The sequence below is a fragment of the Centropristis striata genome, chromosome 9 (genome assembly GCF_030273125.1).
Source record: "Centropristis striata isolate RG_2023a ecotype Rhode Island chromosome 9, C.striata_1.0, whole genome shotgun sequence".
Taxonomy (NCBI): Eukaryota; Metazoa; Chordata; class Actinopteri; order Perciformes; family Serranidae; genus Centropristis; species Centropristis striata.
In genome coordinates, this window is record NC_081525.1 from 200,011 (window position 1) to 216,464 (window position 16,454).

Below are 16,454 nucleotides of genomic sequence, written 5' to 3' on the forward strand. Positions count from 1 at the left end.
TTCTGTGTTTAATTTAATTTAATTTAATGTTTTTAAATTTAAATGTAAATATCAGCAAAAACTGTCATTTAGACTGAATATTCCTGTTATTTTCAGGGTAATTGTGTCTTTGCGACAATATGGTATCTCATGGTTCACATGACACTTTAATATTTTTACAGTAAAACTGTGTTTTCAAAAGTTTTTCAAAAGTTTTGTGCTATTCCTTGATTTACGGTAATTAAAAGTGTTTATACGATGAATTTTGAACTTTACGCCCTGTTTCTCTGAGTTTTACTGTCATTTCTCCAAACATTCCTACAGTGCATCATGAGTTATTAGCTGTAGTTTCTCTAGAAGCATGTTTTCTGCAGCTGGAGGTAGCGTGTCAGGTGGAGACGGTTTAGATTCTCCCACCAGAAGGTCAGCAGCTCTTTCTGACTCTCTCCAGGATGAAAAGTTAGATCCAGCTCCAGCCGTCCGGCTGCTGATGTGGAGGTTTGAGTCGTGGGTGGTGTTAGCGCTCTGCGGCTACGTTAGCCTCGGTGAGCCGCGGCGTGGAGCCTGCAGGCTGCAGCCGCCGCGCTGCGTTCGGAGGGAGGTCAAAGGTCACGGCTCCGGGGACGCCAGCCTCGAACCGCCACGTCTAACAAGCAGCGCCAAGTCCTTCCTCTCGCTCTCAGCTCTCTGGAAACGCTTTCATTCTCCTGCTCACTCCTCTGTCAGCTGGATGGTGAAGGCTGTCTGAGGAGGAGGAGCAGCAGGAGGAGGAGGAGGTCCGGAGGGTCCAGAGCCCACCAACACTCAGTTATCAGGTCATCAGCAGCAACCTCCGCCTGCTCATCCTCCTGCAGCTCATTCTGCTGCTCCGCTTTCTCTTTATTCTCTCATGGAAATTAGTCAAGAGCATCATTTCTACATGCAGCATCCCACACAGGCTCCCAGAGCCAGAGGAGGGCTGATTCACTCACAGCTACACGGGATACATGGATCTATGTTACATGGATCTATGTTATAGGGATCTATGTTATATGGATCTATGTTACATGGATCTATATAACATGGATCTATGTTACATGGATCTATGTTATAGGGATCTATGTTACATGGATCTATGTTACATGGATCTATGTTACATGGATCTATGTTATATGGATCTATGTTATAGGGATCTATGTTACAGGGATCTATGTTATAGGGATCTATGTTACATGGATCTATGTTACATGGATCTATGTTACATGGATCTATGTTACATGGATCTATGTTATATGGATCTATGTTATAGGGATCTATGTTACATGGATCTATGTTACATGGATCTATGTTATATGGATCTATGTTATATGGATCTATGTTACATGGATCTATATTACATGGATCTATGTTACATGGATCTATGTTATAGGGATCTATGTTACATGGATCTATGTTACATGGATCTATGTTATATGGATCTATGTTATATGGATCTATGTTACATGGATCTATATTACATGGATCTATGTTACATGGATCTATGTTATAGGGATCTATGTTATAGGGATCTATGTTATAGGGATCTGTATTATAGGGGTCTATATAACATGGATCTATATTATATGGATCTATATTACAGGCATCTATATTATAGGGATCTATATTATAGGGGTCTATATAACATGGATCTATATTATATGGATCTATATTACAGGCATCTATATTATAGGGAAATCAATTATATGGATCTATATTATAGGGGTCTATATAACATGGATCTATATTATATGGATCTATATTACAGGCATCTATATTATAGGGATCTATATTATATGGATCTATATTATAGGGGTCTATATAACATGGATCTATATTATATGGATCTATATTACAGGCATCTATATTATAGGGATCTATATTATATGGATCTATATTATAGGGATCTATGTTATAGGGATCTATATTACATGGATCTATATTATATGGATCTATATTATAGGGATCTATATTACATGGATCTATATTATAGGGATCTATATTATAGGGATCTATGTTATATGGAACTATATTATATGGATCTACATTATATGTTTCTATATTATATAGATCTATATTATAGGGATCTATATTATAGGGCTCTATGTTATATGGATCTATATTATAGGGATCTATATTATATGTTTCTATATTATATGGATCTATATTATAGGGATCTATATTACATGGATCTATATCACATGGATCTATATTATATGGATCTATATTATAGGGATCTATATTATATGGATCTATATTATACGGATCTATATTATAGGGATCTATGTTATAGGGATCTATATTATATGGATCTATATTATAGGGATCTATATTATATGGATCTATATTATATGGATTTATATTATATGTTTCTATATTATATGGATCTATATTATATGTTTCTATTTTATATGGATCTATATTATATGTTTCTATTTTATATGGATCTATATTATATGTTTCTATTTTATATGGGTCTGTATTATATGGATCTATATTATATGGATCTATATTATATGTTTCTATTTTATATGGGTCTGTATTATATGGATCTATATTATATGGATCTATATTATATGGATCTATTTTATATGTTTCTATATTATATGTTTCTATATTATATGGATCTATTTTATATGTTTCTATATTATATGTTTCTATATTATATGGATCTATATTATAGGGATCTATATTACATGGATCTATATTATAGGGATCTATATTATATGGATCTACATTATATGGATCTATATGATATGGATCTATATTACATGGATCTATATTATAGGGATCTATATTATAGGGATCTATATTATATGGATCTATATTATAGGGATCTATGTTATAGGGATCTGTATTATATGTTTCTATATAATATGGATCTATATTATATGTTTCTATATTATATGGATCTATATTATAGGGATCTATGTTATAGGGATCTGTATTATATGTTTCTATATAATATGGATCTATATTATATGTTTCTATATTATATGTTTCTATATTATATGGATTATATTACATGGATCTATATTATATGGATCTTTGTCATTTATCAGCGTAGCTCAGTTTTTAGTTTCGTAGTTTTTAGTTTCAGTCGTTTTGATCGTAACAATTTTAGTCACTTTGTGTTTTTTTTGGTCATTTTGTTGAATCTTTTATTTTTCCATCAGGTTTTGTTCCTCCCTTTTGGAGCGCTTTTAGTTTGTAGGAGTTTTTATTTAATGGTTTCCCCTCAAGAGTTTAGTTAGTTTACTTATCTTAGATTAGGATTAATATATTTAGTTTATTCGTGTAGATAGTTTTCAGTGTTTTTCCTCCTTTGGAGCGACTTTTCTTTGTTTAGTTTCTACTCTTCGTCAGGAGTTTCAGCTCTTTTCTTTCTCTGTGAGGATTAATCCTGCTGCTGTCTAAGAATAAAGAAACATTTAATCAGCTGCTCTGATCTGAGTCACTTCCTGCTTCATCCTGTTATTCTATATACTGCAGACTATATATTAGTCCAGAGAGACCCGACTGCTGTCAGCTGGACTCGAGAGTTTTGGCTTTTCAACAAGTTTCCATGTCCAGTTTAGTGCGTCAACTCTTTTTCTTCAATGGTTAAAATCACCAAAACCAAGTGTAGTTTTTTATGTGTTTCTGTGTTTTTTTGTAAAAAAAATAAATGTTTTTTGTACTTTTGTGTACGTTTTTGTTTGTTTTTTACGTGTTTTTTGTATTTTTTGTGTGTCTAAATGTTGATCCAGCAAGTCAAAATGACGTGATAATAATGAGGTTGAGCTGAATATGAGCATGATATGGTGATCAATATTATAGTTAAAGGCCGAATGAAAAAGAGTCAAAAACCAACAAAATAGTCCCAAACTCCACAGGGTTCATATAAAACATCTGGTCTGCATCATATATATTATATAGTCATGTGTAGGTGAAGGGATCCTTTAGGTCCTCACAACAAAGTTTTACAGCTCAGGATATTTATAAATGATTATTATTATTATTATTATTGATCTCTTCCGTTTTTTTCCTCTGGCTCTGATTTCTCTCACTAATATGTGAGGCGCTCCATCAAAATGAGTCGGAAGTCGAACCGCCGTTCTTGTAAAAACACGTTTAAACATGAAAAAGTGATTTTGGGCTGTTTTGGGGTTTTATGCGTTTCTGAATAAATAAAGTCTCAGCTTTAAGACAATGTTACCATTAATATGAAATTAAAATGATAAGTATAGTTTTTAAGCTCTTAAACGTAACGTTGTCAGACCGGCTGGATGACGAGGTTCAGATAGTTAAAGATCGCTGGCTGAACTAGATGGATTCATGTGAGGAGAACATTGCAAAACGTTTCAATTTAATCCGAGTCAGATGTGCTACATGTGGTGATAGCTGGACAGAGTTAATTATGGACTATTTCACCGCACCGCTAGGTGAGGAGACGAGAGGAGAGAGAGACAGCCGGACCTCCGGCTAGCACGCTAACGGTCCGGCTAGCATGCTAACGGTCCGGCTAGCATGCTAACGGTCCGGCTAACGTTAGCCAAGATAATGACGGAGAGAGTGAGTTGGAGGAAGATAAGGAGGAAGATATTGCGCTCATGGATGAGCCGATGGTAGCATACAATGTCTCTGACTGTAGTTATCTAAAGGAGGACAATGTCTCTGACTGTAGTTATCTAAAGGAGGACAATGTCTCTGACTGTAGTTACCTAAAGGAGGACAATGTCTCTGACTGTAGTTATCTAAAGGAGGACAATGTCTCTGACTGTAGTTATCTAACAAGGACAATGTCTCTGACTGTAGTTATCTAAAGGAGGACAATGTCTCTGACTGTAGTTATCTAAAGGAGGACAATGTCTCTGACTGTAGTTATCTAAAGGAGGACAATGTCTCTGACTGTAGTTATCTAACAAGGACAATGTCTCTGACTGTAGTTACCTAAAGGAGGACAATGTCTCTGACTGTAGTTACCTAAAGGAGGACAATGTCTCTGACTGTAGTTACCTAAAGGAGGACAATGTCTCTGACTGTAGTTATCTAAAGGAGGACAATGTCTCTGACTGTAGTTATCTAAAGGAGGACAATGTCTCTGACTGTAGTTATCTAAAGGAGGACAATGTCTCTGACTGTAGTTATCTAAAGGAGGACAATGTCTCTGACTGTAGTTATCTAAAGGAGGACAATGTCTCTGACTGTAGTTATCTAACAAGGACAATGTCTCTGACTGTAGTTATCTAAAGGAGGACAATGTCTCTGACTGTAGTTATCTAAAGGAGGACAATGTCTCTGACTGTAGTTATCTAAAGGAGGACAATGTCTCTGACTGTAGTTATCTAACAAGGACAATGTCTCTGACTGTAGTTATCTAAAGGAGGACAATGTCTCTGACTGTAGTTACCTAAAGGAGGACAATGTCTCTGACTGTAGTTATCTAAAGGAGGACAATGTCTCTGACTGTAGTTATCTAACAAGGACAATGTCTCTGACTGTAGTTATCTAAAGGAGGACAATGTCTCTGACTGTAGTTATCTAAAGGAGGACAATGTCTCTGACTGTAGTTATCTAAAGGAGGACAATGTCTCTGACTGTAGTTATCTAACAAGGACAATGTCTCTGACTGTAGTTACCTAAAGGAGGACAATGTCTCTGACTGTAGTTACCTAAAGGAGGACAATGTCTCTGACTGTAGTTACCTAAAGGAGGACAATGTCTCTGACTGTAGTTATCTAAAGGAGGACAATGTCTCTGACTGTAGTTATCTAAAGGAGGACAATGTCTCTGACTGTAGTTATCTAAAGGAGGACAATGTCTCTGACTGTAGTTATCTAAAGGAGGACAATGTCTCTGACTGTAGTTATCTAAAGGAGGACAATGTCTCTGACTGTAGTTATCTAAAGGAGGACAATGTCTCTGACTGTGGTTATCTAAAGGAGGACAATGTCTCTGACTGTAGTTATCTAAAGGAGGACAATGTCTCTGACTGTAGTTATCTAAAGGAGGACAATGTCTCTGACTGTAGTTATCTAAAGGAGGACAATGTCTCTGACTGTAGTTATCTAAAGGAGGACAATGTCTCTGACTGTAGTTATCTAAAGGAGGACAATGTCTCTGACTGTAGTTATCTAAAGGAGGACAATGTCTCTGACTGTAGTTATCTAAAGGAGGACAATGTCTCTGACTGTGGTTATCTAAAGGAGGACAATGTCTCTGACTGTAGTTATCTAAAGGAGGACAATGTCTCTGACTGTAGTTATCTAAAGGAGGACAGGCTAGCTGCTGTTCACCGGAGGAGACGTGAGAAGACGTGACCTAGTTAAAGAGACGACTGATGGTAAGTTCTTATAGTGGTTATAGCTAATAATCCTCTTTTTTCTGGTAATAAGGGCTAATAAAATCACTAGAGCAGGCTAAGAAAGCAGCTAATGATGCTGTGTGATAACGTCACTGTGTGTAACGTTAGCCCAGGTGTGGCGTGTCCCAGGTGTGGGCGTGTCAGGTGTGTGTCTCAGGTGTCTACTGTCTCCTATAAATTACATTTATTAACATAATGAGGAAAATCAGTGTTTCATTCACTCAAAAAATAGTTGTTTCTGAACATAATCCAGGCAGTGATGACCTTATCACCACACAACTGATGCTAATTATTAAACACTAATATACAAACATAATTTGTAGGAGACAGGTTTGCTGTGAGACACAAAGATGAGGAGATCTTTAGGCTACAACAAAATAAACATCCTAAAGTATGGTTAATGTATAGTAAAAGTATTGTTTAAAAGACCTGATATGGTGAATTATAAACTGTATGGTGAATATGTTATGTTTCTGAATATGGGGCTGTATTAAATCCTGTGCTGCAGTCTGTCTATCAGTGAATGATCATATTGAAGCAATAATACAGAAATGATCAGGCCTCATTCAACAATGATTAAATATGATTTAGCCAGCCCAAAAGGTTTGTGATGACTGTATTTTTTATTAATGCTATCTTATTTTATAGATAAAAACATTTGGTCCATCTTGTGAAGCTCCATACGACTCTATGAGAGGATGCAGTGTGAGAAGCAGCAACACCAGAGGACTGCCTGCTTCCTTGATGTATGACAGTTTAATTATGAAATAATAATAAATAAATATGAAATAATATAAAATATATTCTGTATTATTATATTAAAAGGGCCATTGTCTGTATATATATTTTTAATTGTATGGATATGAACTTGTAAGTAACTAAGTAAATGTGTGCACGTGGCTCGATATTTAATATTTTATAAATATTCTTTATATTAATATTTTTAAAGTATTATTATATTTAAATACCCATCATATATTCTGTATTACGTCATATGTACAGTATATCTGTTCATATTTTATCATTATTGTATTCCATATGTTTTGGATACTTATCTACATGGGCTTCTAGGCCTGTACTGTGTTGTGTATGTGCTACACATACAGATGTGGGGTTTCACCTTTGACCCAAAAATATTGTGTTCATTTGGACTCTAGTCTTAATAAATGTGTTTTAATGTGAAACATGATGAATCTGTTTCATTTTCTTTAAAGCACTTTTTCTCAAAACTAACGTTTGATAACAGTGGAACTTTGGATGAGCATATCTCATGGAATATTTGGCGTAGAAACATAATGTTGGTATTGATATGAAGCTAAGAGTCTCCTCTTTACAGACATATCAACATCTCTAAATGTGTTTCGGGGTCAATGTGACTCATTTTGATGGAGCAGGTCACATTATGTTTTAGTAGAGAGCTGGTTCCATCTCTGCAGCTGCTTGATGATCCTGATATATATATATATATATATATAAGAGGTTCTGAGGGTGTTTAGTCTCCAGACCAACCAGCCGAGTCAGACCTGATGTAAACAGGTCCAGGTCAGACCTGATGTAAACAGGTCCAGGTCAGACCTGATGTAAACAGGTCCAGGTCAGACCTGATGTAAACAGGTCCAGGTCAGACAAGGATCCTTCACATCTAAATATAACCGCAGTGTAAACTAACTGAGCAGCTTCAACATGTTCAAGTCCTCAAATCTGACTCTTTCTTGTTTTTTTGGCTTCTGAAAAAAAAAACCCTGAGAAATCTTTTCTCCAGTTAAACCCAGAAGTCAACATGGCCTGAAGACAGATTATTGACTGACGAGATCAATAAATCACTTCTCTACAGCAACAAAATCATTTTACACTTTAAACTGGTTCTGTCTCTTTACAGACACTTTATGATTATCGGAGGGAAAAATGTTTCATTAAGCACCTGATGTGTGTAAATCAACTATAAAAACTATATATAAACTATATCTATATATCAACTATAAAGTATTTTCTTGTCAATTATGTGGCATTTCTTTTGATGGATTTTTTATTTATACGGTAAAATATGGAATAAAATGGCAATCTTAAACGTGAAATCAACATTGCTAATATCATTTTACCATAATATTAGAAAAAGTTGCACTGTATTTATTACGGTAAAGTTCTAACAACCAGCTGCTGGTTTTTACCCTAAAAACTACAGTGCACTGTAAAAAATATTTGTAGAAATGAGAGTAAAACTGTGTCAAATTGTAAAATCAGGAATAGGTGGTAGGTAAAATTAAACATTGTACATCACCGTAGTAGATACTTTTAATTACCGTAAATCAAAAACAGTGTAAAACTATATCTATAAATCAACTATATGTTTGTTGTGATGTTAAAATGTGTTATTATAATATGTCTTTGTGCTGTGTGGAGGTGGTTTATTTACCTTTGTTGTTAGCAAACAGCTGAGAGACGTTGGCACAGGAGACGCTGACCACCTGACCCACCTCCGCCCCCGACCAGCACCGGATCTGGTCCCACGCCGTCGGACAACCTGAGGAGAAACCACACGACTCGTCAGTATCTGGTCCCACGCCGTCGGACAACCTGGGGAGAAACCACACGACACGTCAGTATCTGGTCCCACGCCGTCGGACAACCTGAGGAGAAACCACACGACACGTCAGTATCTGGTCCCATGCCGTCAAACAACCTGGGGAGAAACCACACGACAGGTCAGTATCTGGTCCCACGCCGTCGGACAACCTGGGGAGAAACCACACGACAGGTCAGTATCTGGTCCCACGCCGTCGGACAACCTGAGGAGAAACCACACGACAGGTCAGTATCTGGTCCCACGCCGTCGGACAACCTGGGGAGAAACCACACGACACGTCAGTATCTGGTCCCACGCTGTCGGACAACCTGGGGAGAAACCACACGACACGTCAGTATCTGGTCCCACGCCGTCGGACAACCTGGGGAGAAACCACACGACTCGTCAGTCAGTTCACAGCTCCGTCAGGAGACACCGAGTTAAATATGACGAGTCAGTTTGTTCCTTCAGACAGACGAGACGAGACAAGAAGGTCGAGTGGAAGAAGATGTTTAGTTTGAGATCAGGTCTTTGTTAGTTATTATGTCAGTTTTTGTGTCGTAGCTGCAACAAATAACAAAATGCTGCGTCTCCGCTGCTCCATCCACAGTGGACTACTCTACTCATTCTGGGTTCATTCAGGTTCTCCTGCTGGTTATGAAGTTTTATAACTAAGTTCAGGAACAAGGACCACGCCTTAAACACACCAGTTTACTTCAGCTCGCCTCCTCCGTTCCGTCCTCTTGCTCTCCGTTCCTCACTTTACTGCACCGCACCACGACAACACTGACCCACATGGAGCAGGAGATTCTCCTCCATCCTTCGGACAGCGAGCAGTTGGACGGGATACCGCCGACTCCTGAAGACGGAGAGTCCTCTCCATCACCCACCATCAGGTCGAATCATCAACCACCTTCTTGCGTGGCCAAGGGTCCTCGCTCCCCTGCCCAACATAGCAGGGGAACATAACATCCCGTTCCAACAGCCTGGTAAGAAGGCAAAACTTTTCAACGGCTTCCACAACAAATCGCATCCAACAAACCTCCACAGCACATCCCGGTTCCCGGTTCCCGGAGCGCGTCCGTCTCTATGCCGATGATGTCACAACGCTCCACCCACCAGCCCTACAGCGAGCCAAGAAGGACAAAATACATCCCAAGCAACCTCCATCCAGCCACTCTTTCTCTCTCCTCATTACCTCCAACCAACCCAACCACATGGATCCCTCCATCCCAGCACCCACATGTCTTTATGTGTTTGTCATAATAAAACCTTTTCTCCGCAGCTCGAGCTCCGGACAAATCCAGCATTTTCCCACGCCCCGACCCCCCGCAGCCTCAATCTTGTCTTATATAGCATTTTTCTAGTCGCTTTGCAACCACTCAGAGCTCTTTACACGACAGACTGACTCATTCACCGTTCACACATTCATCCTGGTGGCAGAGGCTACCCTAAACGCTGCCTCCTGCCACCAGCAGGAATTCATTCACACTCTGATGAATCAGCATCAGGAGCAGTCTGGGGTTCAGTATCTTGCTCAAGGACACTTCAACCTGTAGCTGCCATGGTCGAGGATCGAACCACCAACCCTCCGATCAGAAGACGACCCGCTCTACCAACCGAGCCCCAGCCGCCCCGATCATCATAATCATCAACATCACATGACAATCCATGAAAACTGTTTCGTCAGATTTTCAGTAAACATTCGTCTCAGCAGATCCAATCATGGCTTCACAGCAGAACTTAGTGCACAGATTTTACGTTTCTTAACAGGATACGGTCCGGTTATTCCAAACCGTTTCATTTAAACAAGACGTAGAATTGAGTAAACTTTTAAAAAAAATGTTCCTGATGGTTCCCTGGTGGTTCCTGATGGTTCCTGGCAGTTTCTAATGGTTCCTGGTGGTTTCTAATGGTTCCTGATGGTTCCTGGTGGTTCCTAATGGTTCCTGATGGTTCCCTGGGTGATGAAAAGCCTGAAGAGTCATACAGAATCACAGATCCCATGGTTCCTGGTGGTTCCCTGATGGTTCCTGGTGGTCCCTGGCGGTCTCTAATCGTTCCTGATGGTTCCTGGTGGTTCCTGATGGTTTCTAATGGTTCCTGATGGTACCTGGTGGCTCCTCCTGATGGTTCCTGGTGGTTCCTGGTGGTTTGTAATGGTTCCTGATGGTCCCTGGTGGCTCCTCCTGATGGTTCCTGGTGGTTCCTGGTGGTTTGTAATGGTTCCTGATGGTTCCTGGTGGTTCCTGGTGGTTTGTAATGGTTCCTGATGGTACCTGGTGGCTCCTCCTGATGGTTCCTGGTGGTTCCTGGTGGTTTGTAATGGTTCCTGATGGTACCTGGTGGCTCCTCCTGATGGTTCCTGGTGGTTCCTGGTGGTTTGTAATGGTTCCTGATGGTCCCTGGTGGCTCCTCCTGATGGTTCCCTGGGTGATGAAAAGCCTGAAGAGTCAAACAGAATGACAGATCTCTGCAGGAAGTTCCTCACTAGGTGCTAATTAAAGGCTGGAGCTCGTTAGCTCTGACCTGACGAGGTTTTAATGGATCCGTCTCTCCAGTCAGGATCCTGAACACAAAGCCTGCTGTCACTGATCCATTCATCAGACCTGAATCTGAACCAGCTAATCACCCAAACACAAATACTTCTTCACTCTGAGGAAAAGAGAAGCCATGACTGACAGAAACAGAACAATATGAGGATGAATGATGAGCCAATAATAAATTAATGTGAAGCTTTGAAGGCATTGCCAACAAATGTTATGTTATAAAATACAACCTGTGTGATTTAACGTGACTTTCTGCTCTCTGTACACTGCTGGCCCTTTATCAACCACAAACCTTTCACCCTCTGAAGTCTTCGGCTATTATGTCCCTAAAATATCTGTTAAAATCTTCACCACGCCATGTTGGTATCAGGTTTTTCAGCGTTACTTCACCTTCATGTCCTGATAATTATTGTTTAACTTTGACTTACTTGATCAAAATGTTGAACCCCCAAAAAAACTAAGAAAAACATAAAATATGATTTTGAAAATGATGTTTCACACACAGAAATGTACATGTTGCACATATGAACACAGGTTGCAAATATAACAAATAACAGGTAAAATGAGGATAATATCTAGTTCTATATTTTTATATTAAATATATTTGACATTATCTCTGGTTTTACTTAATATCATCAAAATAAATCTGGTATGGAGTTTGAAGCCAGAACTTTATTTGGAAGCTGATGTTCAGGCTCGACGTTGCTTCATTTTTATGTTTTCACATCATGAAGAAGTGATGTTCAGCTGGTTTTATGGACTCTAGAGGGTTAAAATAAACTTTATTTATATCGTACAATACAACAGAGAGTGTTTAACATAAAACCAAATAATCATAACTTTATGATTTACAGACATAACAACCCTTGAGGAGAATGAAATGGTTTAAATGTTCTGAGAGGTTGTTTAATCCTGGATAAACTCAGATATCATGAGGATTTGGTGTTTAAAGAAGAAGCCGTGACTGAAATAAACCTCAGCAGGTTTCATTTCCTCCAGACGGTGAGTCCGACCACGCCGTCTCTAATATCGGTTTTATTTCTGCTCGCCTCCTGCACTGATTTCAGCCTTCAATAACAACATTTGTCTTGTGTTTGTCGTGTTCATTGCTGCTGAGATATTGCTACAAATATTACAGCAGCAGCTCCACGGGGCCAACAGGACGATATCTGCCTCTAATAAACACCTCATGATAAGAGACGAGGAGCACGGGAGGAGGAGCACCGGAGGAGGAGCACCAGAGGAGGAGCACCAGAGGAGGAGCACCGGGAGGAGGAGCACGAGACGAGGAGCACCAGAGGAGGAGCACCAGAGGAGGAGCACGAGAGGAAGAGCACGAGAGGAGGAGCACGGGAGGAGGAGCACGGGAGGAGGAGCACGGGAGGAGGAGCACGGGAGGAGGAGCACGGGAGGAGGAGCACCAGAGGAGGAGCACCAGAGGAGGAGCACGAGAGGAAGAGCACGAGAGGAGGAGCACGGGAGGAGGAGCACGGGAGGAGGAGCACGGGAGGAGGAGCACGGGAGGAGGAGCACCAGAGGAGGAGCACGAGAGGAGGAGCACGGGAGGAGGAGCACCAGAGGAGGAGCACCAGAGGAGGAGCACGGGAGGAGGAGCACGGGAGGAGGAGCACCAGAGGAGGAGCACCGGGAGGAGGAGCACCAGAGGAGGAGCACCGGGAGGAGGAGCACCAGAGGAGGAGGAGCACCAGAGGAGGAGCACGAGAGGAGGAGCACCAGAGGAGGAGCACCAGAGGAGGAGCACCAGAGGAGGAGCACGGGAGGAGGAGCACGGGAGGAGGAGCACCAGAGGAGGAGCACCAGAGGAGGAGCACCAGAGGAGGAGCACGGGAGGAGGAGCACAGGAGGAGGAGCACCAGAGGAGGAGCACCAGAGGAGGAGCACCGGGAGGAGGAGCACCAGAGGAGGAGCACCGGGAGGAGGAGCACGGGAGGAGGAGCACGAGAGGAGGAGCACCAGAGGAGGAGCACCAGAGGAGGAGCACCGGGAGGAGGAGCACGAGAGGAGGAGCACCGGAGGAGGAGCACGGGAGGAGGAGCACCGGAGGAGGAGCACCAGAGGAGGAGCACCAGAGGAGGAGCACGAGAGGAGGAGCACCGAGAGGAGGAGCACCGAGACGAGGAGCACCGGGAGGAGGAGCACCGAGAGGAGGAGCACGGGAGGAGGAGCACGAGAGGAGGAGCACCAGAGGAGGAGCACCAGAGGAGGAGCACCGGGAGGAGGAGCACCAGAGGAGGAGCACCGGGAGGAGGAGCACGGGAGGAGGAGCACGAGAGGAGGAGCACCAGAGGAGGAGCACCAGAGGAGGAGCACCGGGAGGAGGAGCACGAGAGGAGGAGCACCGGAGGAGGAGCACGGGAGGAGGAGCACCGGAGGAGGAGCACCAGAGGAGGAGCACCAGAGGAGGAGCACGAGAGGAGGAGCACCGAGAGGAGGAGCACCGAGACGAGGAGCACCGGGAGGAGGAGCACCGAGAGGAGGAGCACGGGAGGAGGAGCACGAGAGGAGGAGCACCAGAGGAGGAGCACCAGAGGAGGAGCACCGGGAGGAGGAGCACCAGAGGAGGAGCACCGGGAGGAGGAGCACGGGAGGAGGAGCACGAGAGGAGGAGCACCAGAGGAGGAGCACCAGAGGAGGAGCACCGGGAGGAGGAGCACGAGAGGAGGAGCACCGGAGGAGGAGCACGGGAGGAGGAGCACCGGAGGAGGAGCACCAGAGGAGGAGCACCAGAGGAGGAGCACGAGAGGAGGAGCACCGAGAGGAGGAGCACCGAGACGAGGAGCACCGGGAGGAGGAGCACCGAGAGGAGGAGCACGGGAGGAGGAGCACGAGAGGAGGAGCACCAGAGGAGGAGCACCAGAGGAGGAGCACCAGAGGAGGAGCACGAGAGGAGGAGCACCGAGAGGAGGAGCACCGAGACGAGGAGCACCGGGAGGAGGAGCACCGAGAGGAGGAGCACGGGAGGAGGAGCACAGGAGGAGGAGCACCAGAGGAGGAGCACCAGAGGAGGAGCACCGGGAGGAGGAGCACCAGAGGAGGAGCACCAGAGGAGGAGCACCGGGAGGAGGAGCACGAGAGGAGGAGCACGAGAGGAGGAGCACCAGAGGAGGAGCACCAGAGGAGGAGCACCAGAGGAGGAGCACGAGAGGAGGAGCACGAGAGGAGGAGCACCGGAGGAGGAGCACGGGAGGAGGAGCACCGGAGGAGGAGCACCAGAGGAGGAGCACCAGAGGAGGAGCACGAGAGGAGGAGCACCGAGAGGAGGAGCACCGAGACGAGGAGCACCGGGAGGAGGAGCACCGAGAGGAGGAGCACGGGAGGAGGAGCACGAGAGGAGGAGCACGAGAGGAGGAGCACCGGGAGGAGGAGCACGAGAGGAGGAGCACGGGAGGAGGAGCACGAGAGGAGGAGCACGAGAGGAGGAGCACGAGAGGAGGAGCACCGGGAGGAGGAGCACGGGAGGAGGAGCACCAGAGGAGGAGCACGAGAGGAGGAGCACCGAGAGGAGGAGCACCGAGACGAGGAGCACCGGGAGGAGGAGCACCGAGAGGAGGAGCACGGGAGGAGGAGCACGAGAGGAGGAGCACGGGAGGAGGAGCACGAGAGGAGGAGCACCAGAGGAGGAGCACCAGAGGAGGAGCACCGGGAGGAGGAGCACGAGAGGAGGAGCACCGGAGGAGGAGCACGGGAGGAGGAGCACCGGAGGAGGAGCACCAGAGGAGGAGCACCAGAGGAGGAGCACGAGAGGAGGAGCACCGAGAGGAGGAGCACCGAGACGAGGAGCACCGGGAGGAGGAGCACCGAGAGGAGGAGCACGGGAGGAGGAGCACGAGAGGAGGAGCACCAGAGGAGGAGCACCAGAGGAGGAGCACCAGAGGAGGAGCACGAGAGGAGGAGCACCGAGAGGAGGAGCACCGAGACGAGGAGCACCGGGAGGAGGAGCACCGAGAGGAGGAGCACGGGAGGAGGAGCACAGGAGGAGGAGCACCAGAGGAGGAGCACCAGAGGAGGAGCACCGGGAGGAGGAGCACCAGAGGAGGAGCACCAGAGGAGGAGCACCGGGAGGAGGAGCACGAGAGGAGGAGCACGAGAGGAGGAGCACCAGAGGAGGAGCACCAGAGGAGGAGCACCAGAGGAGGAGCACGAGAGGAGGAGCACGAGAGGAGGAGCACCGGAGGAGGAGCACGGGAGGAGGAGCACCGGAGGAGGAGCACCAGAGGAGGAGCACCAGAGGAGGAGCACGAGAGGAGGAGCACCGAGAGGAGGAGCACCGAGACGAGGAGCACCGGGAGGAGGAGCACCGAGAGGAGGAGCACGGGAGGAGGAGCACGAGAGGAGGAGCACGAGAGGAGGAGCACCGGGAGGAGGAGCACGAGAGGAGGAGCACGGGAGGAGGAGCACGAGAGGAGGAGCACGAGAGGAGGAGCACGAGAGGAGGAGCACCGGGAGGAGGAGCACGGGAGGAGGAGCACCAGAGGAGGAGCACGAGAGGAGGAGCACCGAGAGGAGGAGCACCGAGACGAGGAGCACCGGGAGGAGGAGCACCGAGAGGAGGAGCACGGGAGGAGGAGCACGAGAGGAGGAGCACGGGAGGAGGAGCACGAGAGGAGGAGCACCAGAGGAGGAGCACCAGAGGAGGAGCACCGGGAGGAGGAGCACGAGAGGAGGAGCACCGGAGGAGGAGCACGGGAGGAGGAGCACCGGAGGAGGAGCACCAGAGGAGGAGCACCAGAGGAGGAGCACGAGAGGAGGAGCACCGAGAGGAGGAGCACCGAGACGAGGAGCACCGGGAGGAGGAGCACCGAGAGGAGGAGCACGGGAGGAGGAGCACGAGAGGAGGAGCACCAGAGGAGGAGCACCAGAGGAGGAGCACCAGAGGAGGAGCACGAGAGGAGGAGCACCGAGAGGAGGAGCACCGAGACGAGGAGCACCGGGAGGAGGAGCACCGAGAGGAGGAGCACCAGAGGAGGAGCACCAGAGGAGG

At 45.4% G+C, this 16,454-nt stretch overlaps 1 protein-coding gene across 1 annotated transcript in view; it reads right to left on the bottom strand.

The window, feature by feature from the left end:
* Positions 1-16,454, bottom strand: part of LOC131978232 (pituitary adenylate cyclase-activating polypeptide type I receptor-like) — a 48,754-nt gene that overhangs the window by 11,433 nt on the left and 20,867 nt on the right. Inside the window, exon 3 of the mRNA XM_059341803.1 lies at positions 8,754-8,861. Coding sequence (XP_059197786.1) covers positions 8,754-8,861 — 108 coding nt within the window. The remainder of the gene's footprint in view (positions 1-8,753; positions 8,862-16,454) is intronic.